The sequence below is a fragment of the Candoia aspera genome, chromosome 1 (assembly GCF_035149785.1).
Source record: "Candoia aspera isolate rCanAsp1 chromosome 1, rCanAsp1.hap2, whole genome shotgun sequence".
In the NCBI taxonomy this organism is placed as follows: Eukaryota; Metazoa; Chordata; class Lepidosauria; order Squamata; family Boidae; genus Candoia; species Candoia aspera.
Genome location: NC_086153.1, coordinates 272,378,273 through 272,399,318, shown reverse-complemented (window position 1 = coordinate 272,399,318; position 21,046 = coordinate 272,378,273). Strand labels below are relative to the sequence as shown.

At 38.1% G+C, this 21,046-nt stretch overlaps 1 protein-coding gene across 1 annotated transcript in view; it reads right to left on the bottom strand.

The window, feature by feature from the left end:
* The window catches only part of CSTPP1 (centriolar satellite-associated tubulin polyglutamylase complex regulator 1), a 180,381-nt gene that overhangs the window by 113,254 nt on the left and 46,081 nt on the right, over window positions 1-21,046 (bottom strand). Inside the window, exon 3 of the mRNA XM_063289701.1 lies at window positions 7,636-7,766. Within this exon, the coding sequence (XP_063145771.1) occupies window positions 7,636-7,766 (131 nt within the window). The remainder of the gene's footprint in view (window positions 1-7,635; window positions 7,767-21,046) is intronic.

The window sequence follows — 21,046 nt, the reverse complement described above, 5'->3', positions numbered from 1 at the left end:
TCACAGGGAAAAACATTGTCTGTGTGATTCTGACTTCTGTATATACACTTATTGGCAGCTGAAGTCTTCCCCAAGGCCTTTATTGCTGTCCTATTAAGTGCGGCATCTTCTTGATTGCTGGTTCCGTTATTGTTGATAGTTGATTCTAAAAGGCAAAAGCTATCCACCACTTTAATATATCCATTGTCAATTCTAAGGCTGGTTGCTGTACCTGTTGTTATTGTTCTTCATATTTAATCTTAAACCCGTTTTTCCACTGTGCTCCTTGACTTTCATTACTAGAGCTTGCATTTGCATTTTCAGCTATCAGGATAGTGTTATCAACATAGTGTAGATTATTGATATTTCTTTCTCCACTCATATCTTCTTCCAATCCAGCTTCCCTCAATATTCTACATATAGGTTGAATAAATAAGGAGAAAGAATACAGCCCTGCATCACTACTTTGCCAATATGGAGCCAGTCAGTTTTGCCATACTCTGTCCATATTCTGGCTTACTGACCTGTATATGCATGAGGACAATGAGAGGTTCTGGGATTCTCATTTTTCTAAGCACATTCTACAGCTTGACATTGCCTTTGAATGAAGCACATGCTGCTTCCTTGGGGTATTCTTCTGCTTTCTCAATTATCTTGCATGTACCAACAATAATGTCTTGTGTTTCTTGGCCTTTCCTAAAGCCATGAACATCTGGCATCCACTTTCCACACAGGGCTTTAATTTATGCTGGATGATTTTAAGCATTATTTTGCTGGCATGTGAAATTAAGGACATGGTACAATAGTTTGCACACTCTATTAAGACTTTTCTTTGGTACTGGTATAATGACCTCTTCCACTCTGTTGGCAACTGTGTCTTTCTCCAGATTTGCTGCAATAGCTTGGTTAGAACCTTTATTGATTCTTCTTCTGTTGCTTGCCATATTTCTGTAGATATTCCATCAATCCCTGTAGCCTTCAGATTTGGTAAGTGGAGTGCTGATTGGAGTGCTGATCTAACTTCATCTTCTAATATTAGAGGTTCTTGTAAATATGGAATATCTTCTAAGTTACAATGGATGTTGCCATGTCTACTGTACAGAATTTCAATATATTCTTTCCATGTTTGTTTGATCTTCCTTGAATCAGTTACTATTTCTCCATTGGGGTCCTTTAGCAAACCAGTTTGTGGTTGGAAGCTCTTTCTGAGTTCAGAGATCTTTTGAAAGACTTTCCTTATTTTTCAATGTCTGTTTCCATCTTGTGTCTTTACAGATGTTGTTGTAATTCTGCTTCTTGTCTCTTCTAACAGCTTTTTGAAACTCTTTGTTAAGCATCAATTTCAAATTGTCCTGAAGGCTTTAATCTAGTGACATCATAAACATCAAAAGATCCTAAGGTGTTCTCAGTAGAATGTTAAACCTGAGAGGCCCATCATTCAGCACTATGCTGTCAACCATTTTATATTTTCTGTCCATGTGATTTTCTTGTAGAATACCTAATTCTTTTAAAATAAAAGAGTGGTTTTCCATTGCTTTCTCCTATGCAGTATGAAATGATGCCTCTGCCATTGTCACTGATATGATCTGGCTCCAGCACTTTCTATATCACTGCTGCCTAATATAGGTGCTTGCTTGCCTGCTTTAGCTGGGCAGCTGGGATGACCATCATCCCTTGCGTGACCCTGTTGGGATTGTATACGCTTGGCATACACTCCTGGTGTTCTTTGCTCATCCTTTGCAATAAAAAACTCTACCATGATTAGGCAGCATAGCAGGTCGGGTGATAGTGGTTTCCAAGATACACTGTATGTATATTGCAACAGATAAAGAATTGCTTCCCCAAAGACCTAGTATTATGTTGAATCCTCCTGCTGATAGCAGCCACACTACTTAGTATCAGGTTGATGAACATCTATAACTACACACACATGTGCGCGCACGCACACACACACTCCATTGTCTCAAAAGGCACAATTTTTCTACATGACTGATGGGCAGCCATAACATTATTTTTAATAATAATTTATTTGTATATTACTGTTGCTCTTAGAAGAGCCAAGAGTGGTAGACAAAACATAAAACAAAACAGTAGTATAACTGCATGGCAATTAAAATTTACAATAAAAATTGTAAGATTAAAAGATAAAGAGATATACTTCTTTTTTCATTTCTCAAGCATGCTCAATTGTGACCTCAAACTTTGCCAAGAGATCTTTTAAACAAGAAATTAAGTGTACACATACCATTCAAACTATGCCCTGCAAGGAGAAAAATTCATTTCCCACTCAAACACCATTATATACAGCAGCTTTCTCCGATTTGATGCCCTCCAGATATATCAAAATTAACTCCCATAATCCTCCAAGTAACATGATCAGTACTGGTTTATGACTTATGGGAATTGATCCAATACATCTGGAATGCACTGGGTAAAGGAAAATTTATCTAAATTTTTCCAGGAAAATAGAAAATTATGCGTTTCCTGCAAATTCAAATCAGAAGCAGCATGTGACCCATGCTAATCACTGTAACTGAAAGATCTGAACAGTTTTTCTTTCATTTCTCCATTCAAAGTATGTCTGTCTATTGCAGATTACCAACAGAAACCTCAGTGCTTTTGGATCACGCAAACAGACACGGCCAAAGGTATTGGTATTCCTCTACTTTTCCCCAAAGAATCCCAATTTACCATGAAATAAATTGCAACTGACACGAGTCAATGGCATCCATAGTCCACAGAGCAGACACCTGGATTTTGATGTATGACTTAATATATTCTTGTAAACAATAAAACAAATAAAAATGCCATGGACATAATTATTGGTACCCCTAACCTAATATTTTGTAGCATACCCTTTTGAGGCAATAACTGCAATGAAACACTTTCTTTAGCTCTGAATAAGACTTCTTCGCTTCTCAACTGGCAATTTGTCCCCCTGTTCCAGTTATCTTAGGTTTGATGGGCTCTTTCTCCCAATTGTGAGTTTCACCTCTTTCCATCAATGTTCTATTGGATTCAGATCAGGACTCATAGCAGGTCAGTTCAGAATAGTTCAATGTTTGCTTTTCACAATTCTTGGGTCCTCTTAGACGTATGTTTTGGGTCATTATCCTGCTGGAGGATCCATGACCTGCAACTGAGACAGAGCTTTCTAACACTGTGCATTACGTTTCATTCCAGAATGCCTTGATAATTTTATGCTTTCACTGTGCCCTGCACAGATTCAAGGCAGCTGATGCTGGAGGCAGCAAAGCAACTCCATGACGTCATAGAGCCTCCTCCATGTTTCACATCAAGGATGGTGTTCTTTTCTTTAAAAGCATCATTTTTTCTTTTGTGCTGCTGTGACTTACCAAAAAGCTCTGTTTCATCTGTCAAAAGGACATTCTCCCAGAAGGACGGTGGCTTGACAACAAGTATTTTAGCAAACGTCAGTGTGGCTTTTTTGCATCTGTCTTTCAGAAGTGGGATCCTCTTGGGTCTTCTACCATAGAGGCCACTTTCAGTCCAACAGTGACAGATGGTGTGACTTGATATTGTTGTATCGTGATCTTGGAGATCAGCCAGGATCTGTTTTGAAGTTTTCCTTGATTCTTTCTCCACCATTTGAGCTATCCTTCTGTTCAATCTGGCATCAATTTTCCTCTTGTGGCCACATCCAGAGAGGCTGGCTACAGTCCCATGGACCTTAAACTTCTTGTTAATATTAGCAGCCTTGGTCACAGAAACCTGAAGCTCTCTGAGTATGGTTTTGTAGCCTTTACATTTACCATGCTTGATTATTACCTTCTTCCTTTCCTCCTCAGACAACTCTCTGCTTTTCTTTCTCTTCTCCATGTTCACTGTGCTGCGTACAATGACCCAAAATGTACTTTTCTCCATTCAAATAGGTTGAGTAACTGATTATGAGACTGAAGACACCTGTGATTGTCTGCTTGAGAGATCACTAAAATCCAATAATATCTTTTAATTCTAAGGGGTACAATTATGTCCATGCCATTTTCATTTCTTTTATTATTTGCAAGAATAAGTTAAGTCATACATCAAAAGCAAAGTGTCTGCTCTATGGACTATGGAATAAAGAATGGTGGATGCCATTTATTTGTGTCAGTTTCAACTTATTGCATGGTAAATTGGGATTCTTTAAGAAAAATAGAGAGATATTAATACTTCCAGCTGTGTCTGTACTAACAGAGATAAACCTTCCAGGTCATGGAGTTTGTTTACAGTTTCTTTCCGTTCAATTTCTTGGCTAACATACCCTTTACTGCAATGAAATAATTTGAGGATTTCAGGCTGAAGTTTTACTATTTCACTGAAGCTAATGTTTCCTGTGACTGTCTTTTATGATATATCACAGGACATCTGTCATTATCCATTCATTATATGCAAAATTACTAACACCCCAAACCAGGAAGAAAACTCTGACCCCAATTTTCAGATGGTGAAAAAAAAATTAAACCAATGTTTGAGCTCTGAAACTACCCTAGATTAAACTAAATTTTAATAGCCAAAGCATCCTCCTATATTAATGTGCTTACTCTACGATAAATACTGGAGACATGGTAATTCAAGCAAACCAATTAAAACTAATGATGACTAATGATTAAACAATTACAATTGCTTGGATAAGACAAGAGGTTAGGCGAACTAGATAGGGGGAAAAAGTGAGAGCATGTTTTTCATTTAGATTTTTGCTTTACAGAAAGAGGAATAATTTTTGTGAGCTGTAATATAAATAATATAATAATTTGTATTTGTGAATCTTTTACCTTTTCTTTCTAGACTTGCCAGAGTTTTTCATGTTTTTTTTTTAACTTCATGTACATGTCTCAGCATGGAACATTTATGAAGCTCTACCAAATTGTCATAAAAAGTTGGTGCGGTTTCAGCGGCCTCATTCAATAAGCATTACATGAGATTCCTCCATCTACTGCGATACAACAGCCTTGGATGTTGCAGAACATGTGTAGCGATAATCAAGGTAATGGTCACCATAAGATGGTATGCTAGAAATTTCAGCAAGAAAACTTATAACAATGAATACTTTGTAAGAGCTGGAATGGTCAACAGTTAAATTTGCACACCCCATTTTATGGAAGAATTCAGCAGGAATCCAATGGGGAAGCATTATTTTTTCTGATGGTCTGCTGCACGTGTCTAAGGCAGAAAAGTCTTTCTCTTAATGGAAGTTCCCTTCCCTCCCCCCCCTTTTTTTTTAAGAAAAGGAAATAAATTGTAGAAGGCTCAGGGCTGACATAATATTTCATCAGTTTAGGGTGTATACAGAATACAGTTCCTTGTCTACCTAAAATTTTCCCCAAATACCTCATTTTTACTATTTAAGTATTTTACTATTTAAGAAAGGCACAAGCTATGGATGTTTCTACAGACTTACAAAATCATCCCTCTTTTCCACTGTTAGAGGGATGTAAAAAAAAAAAAAATAGATAGATTTTGGGATGATGTCCCCAAGCCATAGGATCACAACCCAGCTGTATGTTCACTGTTAATTTTTACTGAATGCTGCTTTCATGAACTCCCTAACACATTCTCAGACCGGTTTTAACTTATGTAACCAAACCATACCTCATATCTAAATTTATCCTTACTATGAGACAGGATTTGTTCTGCAATCATACCTTTAAAAATACCACTACTAATCTCTCTTTAATGTTAACTGTAGCCTGTACAAGCTCATAGGAAAAACACAGACTAGAAAAAGAACATAAAAGGATATTTAGAACCAAGTGCAGAAATTGGCAGATTTGGTCACGGATTCAAAAATTCTAGACAAAATATTAACTGGTCATATATTTGGCTTAAAGAATGAGATCAATTTTTGGAGAAGATGGCCGACTGAACAGATTGGCAGCGTGGGACTCTTTCTGGGGGCACAGGCAGGCTTTTCCTGTTGCCCCAGATTATTTTCATGGATAGAAAACACTCAGAATCACCCCATTTGTTACTTTGGAACATCACCTCGTAGCCTGAGGATCATCAACAGCATTGGTGCTAATCTGGTAAGAGGAGATGGGAGTCGGGGGTAAAACCATTTTCCAGACCATGCTGAAGCCCCTTTGGGACACTAGGTTGAGCCTTTCTCATTCCTAAACCACCCAATTTATATATTTTTAAGATTTGTACCTCAAGAGAAACTCTCCACAGCAAGAAGAAATGAAGCTCTTGCTGTTAACTGTCAATGTTTCTGGATTACTGTTAAAATCTTCCTTTAACTGCTGGCTTACTTCCCATGTAAAATTTAAGGTGGACTGAGGAAAAAATAAGCACCTCTCCATTCCTATTTTCATAACTAACATGAAGGATGTAACTTTCTCCTACACGCTTAATTTGGTGTTTTGAGTTTTTAGCTTTCTGCTCACTTTCCTTGGATGCTGTATCTGCTGGTTTGCATACTTTTTGTTTTGTCAATATCATTCAATAGCTTCTGGAAGTCCTCCACAGGGAGCTAGATTTTACTTATTGGAGTATGGAAGACCTTAAGTGGACCGTTTCAGAACTCTGTACCAAACTGCATGCTGATTTCAAACAAATTCTCCATGAAACTACTCAAGCTACTTTGCAAAATGTTAGGGATATTATTTTTAAAAGGTATCAATTGGCTGAGGGCTAAGGGATAAGAAATTAAGAATAAGTATGTGGACTGATTTCAAGGCTGTATGATTCTATTTAAATAGAAAATGATTCTATTTAATCATTTTCTATGATTCAAAGTTGGTTTGATATTTTTAAGATATAATAGAAGCAAAGAAGATGAATATGTTAAAGATTGTATGATTAAATGGGTTAAGAATTTTGGGTACAATATTATGATAGAACAATGGGAAAACATGTGGAACAAAGGTCTGAAATTCACTTGGAACGAAAGTGAATTTTTATAAAATGCTGTTGGTATTTAACTCCTGATAAGCTGTCTAAAATGTATAATGGGATATCAAATGTCTGTTGGAAATGCTCACAGGGGGAAGGAACTTTTTATCATTTATGGTGGACTTGTGGAAAAACTAAGAAATTCCAGAACCAAATATGTAGTACTGTTCAAAAGATTCTTAAAGTAGGCTTACAATTGAAACCACAGCTGTTGCTCTTGAGTTTGATGGACCAACAGCTTGAAAAGCAACATGGAACTCTGTTCTTATATATGATAACAGCAGCAAGACTCTTATATGCTCAAAGATGGAAGGATGCACAAATCCCCTCAATGGAGGACTGGATGATTAAATTGATGGAATTGGCACAAATGGCTAAACTGACAGCATTGATAAGGGAAAACACTGTAAGCAGATTCGTTTCCGTCTGGAAGCTGCTCTTGGACTATTTGTTTGTAACGCAAAAGAATGAAGTCTTGATTTTAGGTTTTGATAATTAAATGGTTCAATTTTAGAGATACAATGTTACTAAACATTTAATTAATAGTAAGAGATTAACTTTTATGTACTGGAAAAGTCAGAAGCCACTGGTCTGATATGCTTTTTTGCTTATTCCTGTACTGTTTTAGCTTTTCCTGTTTCTTTTTTAGACTTCTACTCTACTGGTCTAATATTCTGCATTATGTGCCTTAATTATATCTTGAACAATTAATAATAAAAAAGATTTTAAAGAAAATATTGAGGTAAATTTTTAAAGACTCACCTCCATTTTTCCCCACTGTCCTGAAGCATCGCCAGAAAGTCCTTAGAAAGGATGCCCTATTATGGGGTGTAGCTTGGACAAAGTTGAACTCTCGGAACAAAATATGAGTTCCTTGACGCACACTATTAAAGCTATAAAGAAAGAAAGTTAAAGTACCAGGGTCAGGTATAGCACCAAGAAAGCCAATATATACTCAGAAAAATATGCATAACACCTATAGATCTATACATTTTAAAATAATAAATAAATAAATAAATCTCAATGCTGAATCACTGTTAACATTCAGCTGCTTATATATCAACAAACTGGAGATCCTCCAGATTCCAATAAAGTTGTCATAAAGATTACATATACTTAAGAAACAGAAGAATAATTAAGAAATATTGTTCCTTTACAAGAAAGATTTGGTAGGCAACAGCCATTTCTGAAACTACATTTACTATTTCTAGTTACAGGGTGGTTAACTTACATAAAATACAAGTTGTAGATTCCAACAAATGTAAAATATACACAACAAATATATATGTCATTTTGTTCAACAGAAATGCTGGATGTTTGGCTCAATACCTGTATATTTACTAATTAAGATAATGAGCTGTTAACTGGAAAATCTTTTATCACATAAGAAATTTTCTGAGATAAGAAAAGGCAGCAAGGCACCCAGGGCAGGGAATGAAGGTTAGTTTTCAGGTGCCAAAATAAACAGCGTGTATTTTCTTTACAACTTTATTTATTTAGTTATTTTTCAAAATTTATCACCGCCCATCTCCCTTGAAAAGAGGGACTATGAATATTGCCTTTCCACTTACTGTATTATAAAAAACTAATCAGCTAATAATAAAATAGATGTGTACTAAATGAATCAATTAGTTCAGCAAACTATTTTCCTGTAAACCAAAAACCTGTCTGAATAAGCCTGGTTTTGCCTTCTAATAAAAAGGGTATCAAATACAAAGCTAACCTCGTTTTTCACTGGCAGGAAACTCTCAAACCTGGGAATAGCCACTGAGATGGCTCTCTTTCTCATTTCTGCCTTACATACTCCAACTGTGATAAGACAAACAAAAGGGCTTCTTCTAAGAACCTTCAGAAAAAGTTAGGTAGCACCTTTTCTGACTAACAAATTTTAATAAAAGGCATAAGCTTTTATGAGCGGATAAATAGAGTGGCTAGCATAATGTAGGATTTAAACTGATTAAGGCATGGGGACGGGAATGAAAGACAGGTTGGTTATGCAGGTACAGGTTACACAGGAGACATATTAAAAGTACCTTATTCATTAACAATTATAATGTGTTAAAATCCCATTGTGTTTTCTGAGAGCTTTTGAAACTTTTTGTTGTTTGTGAGTTCAGCAATCACTTACTCAATAGTGCTGTTAAAGGATTTTGAAACCCATGCAAGTTCGTGGTGGAGATAATCTTGCAAACAGGCTAACCCCAAAGTTAGGAAACTGTAGAAATGAATTCTAATCATTATCAAAATCTGGTCATTATGATTTAAAGCCCAACAAAGACATATAGACAAATCACAACCTGAATCTTCCAGCATAGTGAAGCCTCCCCAAGACAAGATGAATCCCTATTTCCCAATCTACCTTTTTCCTTACAGTAACAATTTATGTGTACCTGCCTTATTTACTTTAAGTTTCACTTTGTCTTCTCTGTAATCCAGTAAACACTGCTCTAAAACTTGAACTTTTCTTTGGATATATCATGTTGCCCCCTCCCCACCCCCCGCATTTCACATGTTTCTTAAGCAGTATGGGATCAAACAGAACTCTGTGGAATATCACATGGCAACATTTACAGCACTGAACAGAAGCTCCCTACCAGCACCTCCTGAAATTACCTTCTATGAAGGGCAGTAACTACTAAATAATGGTACCTCCAGGTTTTTTCCCATACCAGCCTGATGGCATGGAAAAATGTACTATGCTTAAAGGTCAACAGAAGCAAACCTCCACTGTCCAATTCTTAGTGCAAATGATTTCCCAAGGCAACAAAATGAAATAATGAAAACTCTGCAAAAATTGTAATAGAAACAGACACAAAAATTGATTTAGTGTAAGGCAGCAATGAATGGACGAAAGAAAAAAATATATACATCAGTTGCTGTCTGTGATTTGAGCTCTGACATCTCTTCTTGATTTATATGAACTATAATTACCAAAAGGCTACCCATCCCCACACTAACACCCAATTAATGATATCACAAACTATGTCTGAAGTGGAAATTTCTCTTTTATATAATATGGCAAGTGCATTTTCCACAAAAAAGCCCTTGCCATATTATATAGATCTATTATAGCAATCTGCCCCTGGTGACTAATGGACCCAGATGGGTTCCAAAGGGAGCTGGGGGTTATCCCTGATGATCTGCCTTACAGTCTGGCTGAGCCCTTGGCCGTCCTGTGGAATGAGAGGGCAGCTGACGCTTTGGATCGGTTCACGCTGTCACAGGGTCTTTTTAAACTATACCCAGTTTGATTGCCTCAGACTCAAAAGATCCCCCAAAAGCACCCATGTGACCCCTCCTCTCTTGCGGATCCTGTTGCTCTCCTTGGTTTATGGAATTGCTTAGGGAGAAGAAACAGAAGAAGAAATGTCTAGAGTGCCACTGGAGATCAATACAGGATGAACTCAAACAAACATGGGTGACAGCTGCTATTAAGGCCTACCTTGTGGCAGTAAGGGTGGTGAAGTGTCAATGCTTCTTCGCCCTTATTGTGTCTGCAGATAGCCATCTGGCAGCCTTGTTTAAGGTGACACAAGCCCTCCTGGAAAGGAGGACTCAGAGATTCACCTGCAAGGCCATGCAGAGGAATTTGCAGAGCATCTGTCAGACAAAATTGCTCAGATTCATTCCAAGCTGAACTCCAGCTTTGATTCAGGTTCAGTTGAGGTGCCCGGGGTACAGTCTTGCCCTGTTATCTGGGAACAGTTTGATCCTGTTAGACATGAGGAAGTGGATAGGATCCTAATGACTGTGAGCTCAGCCACCTGCTCCTTAGATCTACCCCCTCCTGCCTAGTTAAGTCTGCCTGGGGGGTATCATGTGGCTGGATCCTAGCAATGGTTAATTTTTTCTTGGGGTGGTGTTGTTCCTGTTAATATGTTTTTCTACTACAGATTAAGGTTACTATGGTAACTAATCATTTTGGCTGGGTGAAGAGGTTGAATTTAATTGTCCTCTTTTCGGATGTTAATTTTTGCACCTGGGGAGAAGAACTTGCCTGGACTTGTTTCAGTTTCCCTTCTGTGTAGGCATGTAGAGAGTTAAGCAGCTCTCACTGAGAGCCTGTAATAATGCAGAAGCTTTTAAATATGTTTGCTTTCTGTAAATAAAATTATTTTTATAGAAATGCCTGGTGTGTGACTTTTGTGATCTCTCCTGGGCCAAATGCTTTCCTAGCAATCTGCTAACAGTTCCATCACCTCTTACACTGGTTTGCCCCCTCCGCAAGAGGCCATTGTTGGATCTGACTGTGCTAGACAATTTTCATCCAGTGTCTAACTTCCCTTTTTTAGGGAAGGTTGTGGAGAAGGTGGCTGCACAGCAGCTTCAGCAGGCCCTGGATGAAGTGGATTATCTGGACCCCTTTCAGTCAGGATTCAGACCTGGGCATGGAACCAAGATGGCACTGGTCATGCTTTTGGATGATCTCTGGTAGCAGCAGGACAAAGGTAGTGCATCTGTCTTGCTCTTCTTGACCTCTCGGCAGCTTTCAATACCATCAACCATGGTATCTTTCTGGATAGGCTCCCAGGGTTGGGAGTGGGCAGCACAGTATTGTCCTGGTTCACTTCCTTTCTATGAGGCCACTGATTGGTAATCAGTGTTGATTGGGAGTGAGGTCTTACCCTCAACTCCTACTATGTGGGGTTCCGCAGAGCTCAGTGCTTGAGTAGATAATACTCAAGTCATTTGGAACAAGAAAATTTGTTTCCTCTCTAGTGTGAAAGAACAAAGGACTGAATGAAAATGAATATACTTCTATAAAACTCATTTAATTAATTATCTTGTCCTAAGATGGCATTTTACACCTAATGTTAAGTTTCAGCTATACTGTACTATTTTAGTTTTATTTTGCTTATGATATGATCTCTTTTTGAATGCACATTTTCTGCCTCTTTAAAGATTATCAGCTTTGTGTGGAATTATTCAGAAGTTCTGACAAAGGAGAGCCAGTGACTTGTAGTGGTTAAGTTGTTGGAACTGTTTCTCTTCAGGATCTTCCAAGTTTCATAAATATATGAAATTGCCTCTCTAGGACATAATTAAAGCTCAACATGAAAACAGGAATATTAACATAGATTTTTAAAAAATGAAAACAAAGGAATAAGAAGTCCCTCACATAAAAGTGAATTGATCTGTGCATATCCCCATCTCTTTTTTTAAGTTTAACAAATGTTTCAAATCCACCAGAGAGACAGTGAAAACATTCCCCTAGGTCAGCAGCTTAGGGAGTCTTTTGGAAGAAAGTTAATGAAAATATTGGGGGCAGGGAAAGATCTACATAGATAGCTCACAGTAACTAATGGCTAATTTAGGATTTTCTTGATCTGTTTTACACTTCAGAGCACAGAATGTTTTAAAAATAATTAATTGCTTAATTACAAGTTGATTTCTCTCAGCAATTTTCCAAACATTTTCTTGATTTGAACTCACACACACACAAAAATAACAGCAAAGAAAATATCATCTTTGGATTTGAATCACCAAGTGCAGTGTGTGAAAATTTGTCCAGTCATTTTGTAAATAAAATCATAAAATTCACTCTGACTTGGAAGCTGGATGGGTGGGATCCATGAAGTGATTCAAATAACATCTTGCAACGTTACCTGGAAGGTTTTTGAGTCTATGGATTGTGAAGAAGTCCTCTAGGAGGTGAGTGTGACAATTTGTGAACATGACCTGTCCATCCTGTCCAGTTAAAGGCATGGGAGGGGAAAAAGTAGAATGGGAGGGAAAAGAAAACACATCTTTTCTTTTGGAGAAACTGTTATGGACTCCTCTGATTCCACAGATTTGAAGATAGCACACGAGAACCTCACAGACTCTCAGCCTACAATTCAAGAGGCAACAGGCTGTCAGATACCGGTGAGTAACTGAGCACAGATGACCATTGATTCCAATAGTCAGAGCCTGACCTTAGGAGAGTGTCGAGCCCTAATTCATGCCACCAGTTAGAGAGAGCAGAGCAAAGCAGTAAAGGTCAGCACAGCTCAAGAGGAAGGGGCATTAACTCCTTTAATTGAGCATAGCCAGGAACTCTGGCCATATAAGAATGTGCTCCAGGTACTTCCTGCTCCTTCTCCTGTGATCAGACCCTCAACTTGATTTTAGTTTTTGTGGAACTCTCTGGTGCTTGACTGTCTTAAACTATTTTTGGTATTCCTGTCTCTGAACTTTATTGGCTAGCAGCTTGCAGGACTAGGCATAATTACAAGGCAAAGAAACCTCTCTTAAATTCTTTGCTCTCTGACTAAATAGCCACCCCCTATCTCTGCTTCATTTTACAACACATCAATAAAAGCTCTCAGACTTGTAATTGCCATTCTTGCTGTCTGCATCAGTCTAAGAGGAAGGTTGTGGAGAAAGTAATTTTGGCAACAATTCCAGAGCTCTGGAACCAAGAGATTATGTGGGCCCTTGATAGTCAGGATTTGAACAGAAACTGCAACCAAATGTATCAATGAGGGCAATTGTTGGGAGCACACAACCATCCTAATCCTGTTAGACTCTTAGTGGCCTTTGATATTATCAACTGCAGCATCCTTCTGGGCTGCCTGTGAAGGCTGGGAGTTTGAGGCACTATTTTATGAATGGAATCATTGTTAATTTATAAGCCAACTAATTTTGGGATGTTGCCAACTATGGGTTGCACTCTTCTGTAAGAATAGGCTTGCCATCTGAATGTCATACTGGACTCACAGATCCTACTGGAGGAACAGAGGGAAGCTGTGGCCAGGGTGCTCTTTGTCCAGCTTTGGCTAGTGCATCAGTGAAAGTCTTTGCTAGAACAGGACACTCACATCATTGTCATCCTGTGCCTCGATTACTGTTATTTGCTCTACATGGGGCTGCCCTTGAAGACAACATGGAAACTTCACCTGGAACAAAATGCAGTTGCCCATGGGCTTACTGGACAGTCACAGTATTGTTATGTAACACTGCTGTCACAAAAGTTGCACTACTTACCTCTGTATTTTCAAGAGCAATTCCAGGTGCTGCTTATTACCCATAAAGCCATATATGTCTTGGACCTAAGTGAACTCTGCCCGCCTAAGTAAACCCTGGTGAATAGTGAATGCCTGCTAAGATCCCTTCCTATCCGGAGACACAATGGGATGGGGCACAAAGGCAGGTGCTCTTGGTGGCTGCTCCCCTTAGTCCACAGGGCCAGAATGGCCCAACTCCTAAGGCATTTTGGAGAATACTTAAAATCTGGCTTTTCCAGAATGCCTTGGGTAATTAGCTTGGAGAAGATCCATGCCATGATTATTTGTTATTATTCATGGTTCTATTGTTTTTTGTTATATTGATCTTTGTACTGTGATTCGATTTTATACATGGCTCAAGAGTGAGGCCATTGACAAATCTTATAAATAAATAGTAAGCAGTAATAGCTATTACCGGCAAACTTTGTTTAAATGATTTTAATATATTAAAAATAGTGCTCACTGATCTAGTAATACACCAAAGTAACAGCAAATATTTTTCACTGCATCAGGGACTGCCTTACTAAATATGATTTTACCTTGCGGGTATGGGCCAGAAGGCAGGCCTTCTTGGTAGTGGCCCCCACATTATAAAATACACTGCCCAGAGATAAGCCTGGCCCCTTTTCTTCTGACATTTCCAAGGCAATGAAAGCTGTTCACCCTTCACGAAGAGTTGTGGACAGCCCTCTAGTTTTTTCCATTTTCATAATATTTTAATGATATATTATGATTTTGTACACCATACAGAGTGTTTTAGATTGGGGTCATATATACAGTAAATGTTAAATAAACATACAACTGGATTTTTATTTTTATTTTTTCTCTGCAGCTACTTGCTATTTTTAGACAAGTGCTGCTGGATGATTATGAATTCTTTTATAATTATCAAATACTGTACTGTCAGTGTTGTACAAATCAGAGGAAGACATCTGTTGTTACATGGTGAAAGATGACAAGATAAAGAGACAACCAGAATCAAACTGCAATGCCCCAAAGGCTTAATTCAAAGCCCAGTAAAGTCAATAAAAGTTTCACTTTATTTCGCCAAGCTTTGGATCCGATGCTAAAAGCATGAAAATAATTTAAGCCCCAAGTGTTATATGGTTCATTTAAAAAGAGAGAGATGTTAATTTTGTATCTGATGGTTGCAAGATTATTTTTACTATTTTACTGCTTTGCTATTATTTAGATTTTCTATCATTTAGAAGCACTTGTTAACAGTCATTACAATTCTATTAATCAAATAAAATCGTTCATCCACTTTGCCTGTTACTATCTGACAACATCTTAACATAATTTTTCATTATGTATCTACAGTGATAATAGTCATCTGAACTGAATGTCAAAAAAACAGGGTTGTACTCCTCTATCCTTCTTGCTCATTAATTCCCCATCTTCATCTTCTGAGTAAAGCCTGCCTAGGGCTGTATTTGTACATACACTATTGCTAACCTAGCATACTTTCTGCTAATCTTTAATGCAACCTTGGTTGTAATCTATTTTGCAAGAACTATTATGAGCAAAGATACACATACGAATCTGTATAACTGTGACTTACAATGCTGTAACAACTTCGTGTTCCTCTCTGAAAATAACAAAGCCAACAAATGCAGCAAATGCAGTATGACTGCAGTACTCATGGAGTTAAAAATGAATATTGGAACAATTGCAACCATATTTCTGCTTATAACAGAGGAAGATTTTTTGGATCAAACAAAGTAAGTGCTAGAACAGACACTAAGAGGAAGCAACTCTCTACAAGGGAGAGATCCAAGTAGGTAAACAAACCCAAATGATTGGGAATGGATAGTGACAATCAGAAAAAGAGATTAAGAATACATTCTAGATAAAAGAAACCCAGAAACCACTTTCAGGTCCTCAGAAGAGATGTTGATTCCTCAAGGAAAAAACAAGTGACTAGGACTAAGCAGAAAACATAAAGCCGAAGACCTGGCAGGAGGGGGATACAGCTAAAGCCAAGAAAGACAAAGATCTCAGGAAGGAATTTATCAAAGAATTTCAGAGAGGTGTTAGAAGAGATAAGAAGTGATATTGTCATGTTCACTGTTTCAATGTGCACTGCACATCGTAACGTTTCACATGCCATGGTGCTGATGCGCGTTGCTGTTTGGGAGGGAGCTGCTGTGAAACCTTGTGCCAAGCTCTGTATCTATGTTCATTTCAATGGAATGTGTTTGGGTTATGTGCTCTGCTCAAGGACTTTCCCCGCGGACCATCAGAAGCCGTCAGGAGCACCTGGGATTGTGAGCCTGGGAAGATTCTACGGGGGGAGGGATCTCGTTTGTACCGAGGGTTTTTTAGTTTGCATTTGGCGCACTTTTTCCATTCTCAGCTTTCTTTGTGATCCTGCATACTGTTCTTTAATAAATCAGATATCTTTGGATTCCTGCTCATGAGTCTGAGAGTGTTTTAGAATAGGCATTCATTACAGATATTACAACATTTGTAAAGACATCAAAGATGGAAGGAGACATGGAAAAACAAGGAAAATTTTCCAAAAGATTTCTGAACTATTAAGGAGGTTCCAACCTCAAATTTGTATGTGGAGGGATACCAATAGACAGATAGTAACTGAAGAAGATAAAGATGGAAGGAGTATACTACAATACTGTACAGAAGACGTGACAACATCCAAGATACTTTAGAAGATATTCCCTCCTTAGAAGAACCTCTAGTACTAGAAGATGAAGTTAGATCAGCACTCCAGCACGTGGTATGTTTAGGCGCCTCGGATAGGCTGTAAACTCCTACGTACCTATCCAATGGGGAACAGGAGGAGGGCTCCTAGCGGCCGTGGTAGGAAATATAAACTGTGTGCTTTGTATCAGTGGGGGTGTGCCTACTTTGCTAGCCACCCATTTTTGCAAGAACGTATTAATAAACTTAGCTTTTGCTGCTTCCCAAGATTTTGTCAAACTTATTCTGTGAGCTGTGTTTCTCACATAACCAAGTCATGCTAGCAAATCTGGAGAAAGACACAGTGGCCAACAGATTGGAAGAGGTCAATCTATATAACAATAACAGAATATGCAAACTATTGTACAGTATCCTTCACTTCACACAACAAAATAATGCTTAAGGATTATCTAACACAAATTAGAGCACTGCATGGAAAGGCAGGTTTATAACTGAAGGGAAAAAACTCAATAACCTGCACTATGCTGATGACACTATTCTGATAGCTGAAAATGCAAATAATCTACAAACTCTAGTAATGAAAATCAAGGAGCACAGTGAAAAAATGGGACTAAGATTAGACATAAAAGATAAAGATACAGTTCTTAATGGATAGCTCCCAATGAAGAGTCAGTCCAGTATAGAAAGGAAAGAAGTGTACGTAGTTTGTTAAATATATTCATATCTGTCCAGAAACTCAAACATATGAACTTGGTGGAAATTTGACAAAATCAGGGTTAAAACAAATGAAAGAATTAATTAAAACATTACTCTTGTTGATAGTCGCTACCAACCTCACCAAGATTATAGAATCATAGGGGGAAGAGACCTTGGAGGTCTTCTAGTCCAACCTCCTGTCAAGTGCAGGAATGCGCATACCATTCTGGACAAATGACTGTCCAATCTTTTCTTGAAAACCTCCAGTGGTAGAACACCAATGACTTCAGGAAGCAAGCTGTTCCACTTTTTAATAGTTCTCACAGTCAGGAAATTTCTTCTTATTTCAAGTTTGAAAATAGCTACTACCCATTTGTTCTTGTTTTACTCTTGGGTGCTATGGAGAATAAATCGACACCCTCTACTCTTCATGTATTGAAAGATAACTATCATGTTCCCCCTTAGCCTTCTCTTCTTTAGGGTAAACATACAAGTTCCTTTAACTCCTTTTCGTATGATTTAGCCCCCAAGACCCTTACCATCTTTGTTGTTCTTCTCTGTAGATGATGGTTTTCAAAAGCAAACTGTAGACATACTCTGGAAAGCATGGTCTTTCCAGGAAATTCCTGACTTTTCTTATTGACAACTTTCTCCTTTCGAGAGTGGAGAGTATCAATTATCTTTGAGTTTATGAAAATAATAAAAGTTAGAGGAACTTTAGAGTTCATCTAGGCCAACCTCCAACACAGAGTTCCAGTACAGAATCTCTGACAGATGACCATTAAGCCTGTTTGAAAATCTCTAGTCTAATCCTAACTTATAGAAACGTTTTGGTAAACAAAATGGAAGCAGCAGGGATACTGGGAGGAAATGACCATTGTAGTGCTTTAGATACCATTTATGATTGTAGCCTTTTGGAGAGGTAGTTCCAGCTAGGTATGGGTGGAACATCTTTAAAGTGGTTCTGTTCAAACCTGGATGGCACTCACCATAATGTGATACTGGGGAGTTTCTGCTCAAATACATGGCATTTACTCTGTGGAGTTATGGAAGATTCCATTTTATCCTCCCTGTTTTTTAACATCAACTAGGAACTGCTGAACGAGATCATCCTAAGATTTAGATTATAAAGTGATCAACATGCTGATGACACCTAGCTCTATCTCTCCATTTCATCAGATTCAGGTGAGGCAGTAAAACTGCTGAATCAGAGCCTGGCTATGGTAATGAACTGGATGAGTGCCAGCAAAATGAAGTTCAATCCAAACAAGACAGACATGTGCGGTTTCTCTGCACAGAAGACAGAAGTTGAACCTGCTCTGGATAGGGCTGCACTCCCCCAGTGGATCAGATTCATGGCTTGGGGATGTTTCTGGATCCACCTTTAACATTACAGGCATATGTGGCCTCTGTGGTATGAAGCACCTATCATCAGTTTATACTGGTGCTCCAGCTTAGACACAGATAGCTCTGCAATGGTAATAGATGTCCTGGTAACTTCTCATTTAGAATACCATAATACATTAAATGGGGAATTGCCCTTGTGGATGGTCCACAAATTTGTTAGCACAAAATGCAGTGGCAAGACTACTGACTAGAACTAGGTGATGGGTATGAATCCATTATACCAGTTCCTTATCATCTTTACCAGATTGCTGTGTTTTCTGGCCCAAAATCAAGGTGTTGGTTTTAACTTATAAAAGCCTACACGGCTTAGGACCACAGAATCAATGCCCCTTCCCTTATGTTTGTTCTTAAAAGGTAAGATCCTCTTTAAAAGGCTGCTCCAGGTGCTCTCCTAAGCTGAGTTGCAGTGGGTGGCTATCCAAGAGTAGGCCTTTTCAGTAGCTGCCCCCATTTTAGTGAAATCTAGTGGAATTCCTCTCCCCAGTGAAGTATATGTAGTGCCATCTTTATTATTTTTTAGCAACACATTCTGCAATCCATGTGCTGGACTTGCACTCAACATTTTTGCATCTACATTTAACAAAGATATCAAACATTTTGACCAATTTTAAGATCCTTACTTGGCTTCAATGTGACTATTACATAGACCTCATAACAATAATGGAAGGAGTACTTTTATAAAGGACTCTAACAATATACGTATCCAGTTTTTTCTATATTTTTGATACCATTCTATTGGAAGCCCATCCGAACCAGAGACCTTCCTGGTTTTCATAGTGTAAACAGCATAATATTTCTTGTAAAGTTAAAGATATAATTAAATCAAGCTTGAGAAATGTTTTGAAAAAGTATTGCCACAAAGCATATATAACAGTCTGCCCTATATAAAAGCTTTAAAGTATCCCAAACAATCCTCAAACTTTTTGACTATTTATTTGAGAACAAAAAAGACAATATTTTTGTTGTTATCAAACTGTGAATCTTTTAATAGTGAAATATTGTAGTATCTTGTACCAATTCTTCTAAAAAACCCAATGATGTCTCTGGAGGAGGTACAATAAGAACTACAGAACAATTATCTACCCAATCAACTAGGGATCGGGATATTAAAAACTACTCTGATCCATAATACATATGATGAAGAGTTGAAAAAAAGTATATTTTCATGGAGCCTCATACCTAGTAGCTGAAATAGGGCTTTCTAAAATTGTGCCATGATTTCCACACCTTGGTAAGAACTTAGGTGATTGGGCAAGCTGTGGTTTCAGAGAACTTGTTGAATAAACAGATTAGCCTTCTCTCAAAGGCAGAGAGAAGATAGCCCATATCAGAGAATGAAATGAGCCATCAACAAAAAAGATCAACTACCGCCAGAAAGCCATCCAGGCCTTCTCTAATGTGAAGCCATCAAAACTCACAGAGGACAAGATAGGTAGTTTTGAACACTCCAGAATGCCCAATTAGCTGGCTACTGTGACAGAGCTGCAGCACTTTTTCCTGTAAGGAAGAAGGGCTGTATAACTGGTCACTGTAGCACAGTATTCTTTGTTTCCAGGGAAAGTGGGAGGAAGAAGGCAGAGTTTCCTGAAGATCCTCTATCAGATTGTACATAAGGATACTACTATTGCTGAGCATAAATTCAATCAGTTAAAAAAAAAGTCTCAAAATCGGCCAGGTGGCCAATGTTCTCCATTTGCAGAATAGAAGTTTGAGGAGGGCTGTAAGATAATAAAGATTGTGGCTTACACAATAAAGCATTAGCCTGCTTGTTCTGCAAGCTTGGAATATTAGAAATATGAATGGTAAAATGAGAAGTGTGCTGTGCTGACATATAACATGAAGGTTTGTGAAATATTTGTAAGAGTTCCAAATTCTTACAGTTATTTCAAACATCTACTGATTATTTAAAGATGGTACCAATTCTGAAAGGCTTATCCGATGGTCAAAAGCTCTTGTTAAAAACATCATAGCTTCTTCTGACTAGTGGAGCTGAGAAAAGAATGTGCAGCAAGGAAGCTATCCCAAACCCTGTACTTTGTGGAAATGCTTCTCCTAAGACCGAATCAGAGATAACATCCAGTATAAAGGGACAGATGCAAACAGGATAATGAGAATAGGCTAAGAAGTAAATCCCCCCTGTTTCAGGTAAAGAAAGGTTTGTTGAGATTCAGTATTCCACCTAAGGCAAACCCCCTTCTTAGTAGAACAAGTCAATGGTGCAGTCAGTGAACTAAGTTAGGAACCAATCTGCAGGAAAAAATTGGGAAAGCCTTGGTAAAATATGTCCTTGGTAATGTAGGCAGGCTCCCAACACACAATGGTGTCTATATTAGCTGAATCCATCAGATTCCTTTGAGGAAATCTGGCAGCACCAATAGTTCTATACTGGCAATTCAAAGGCACATTTCTCTAGATTAGCATAG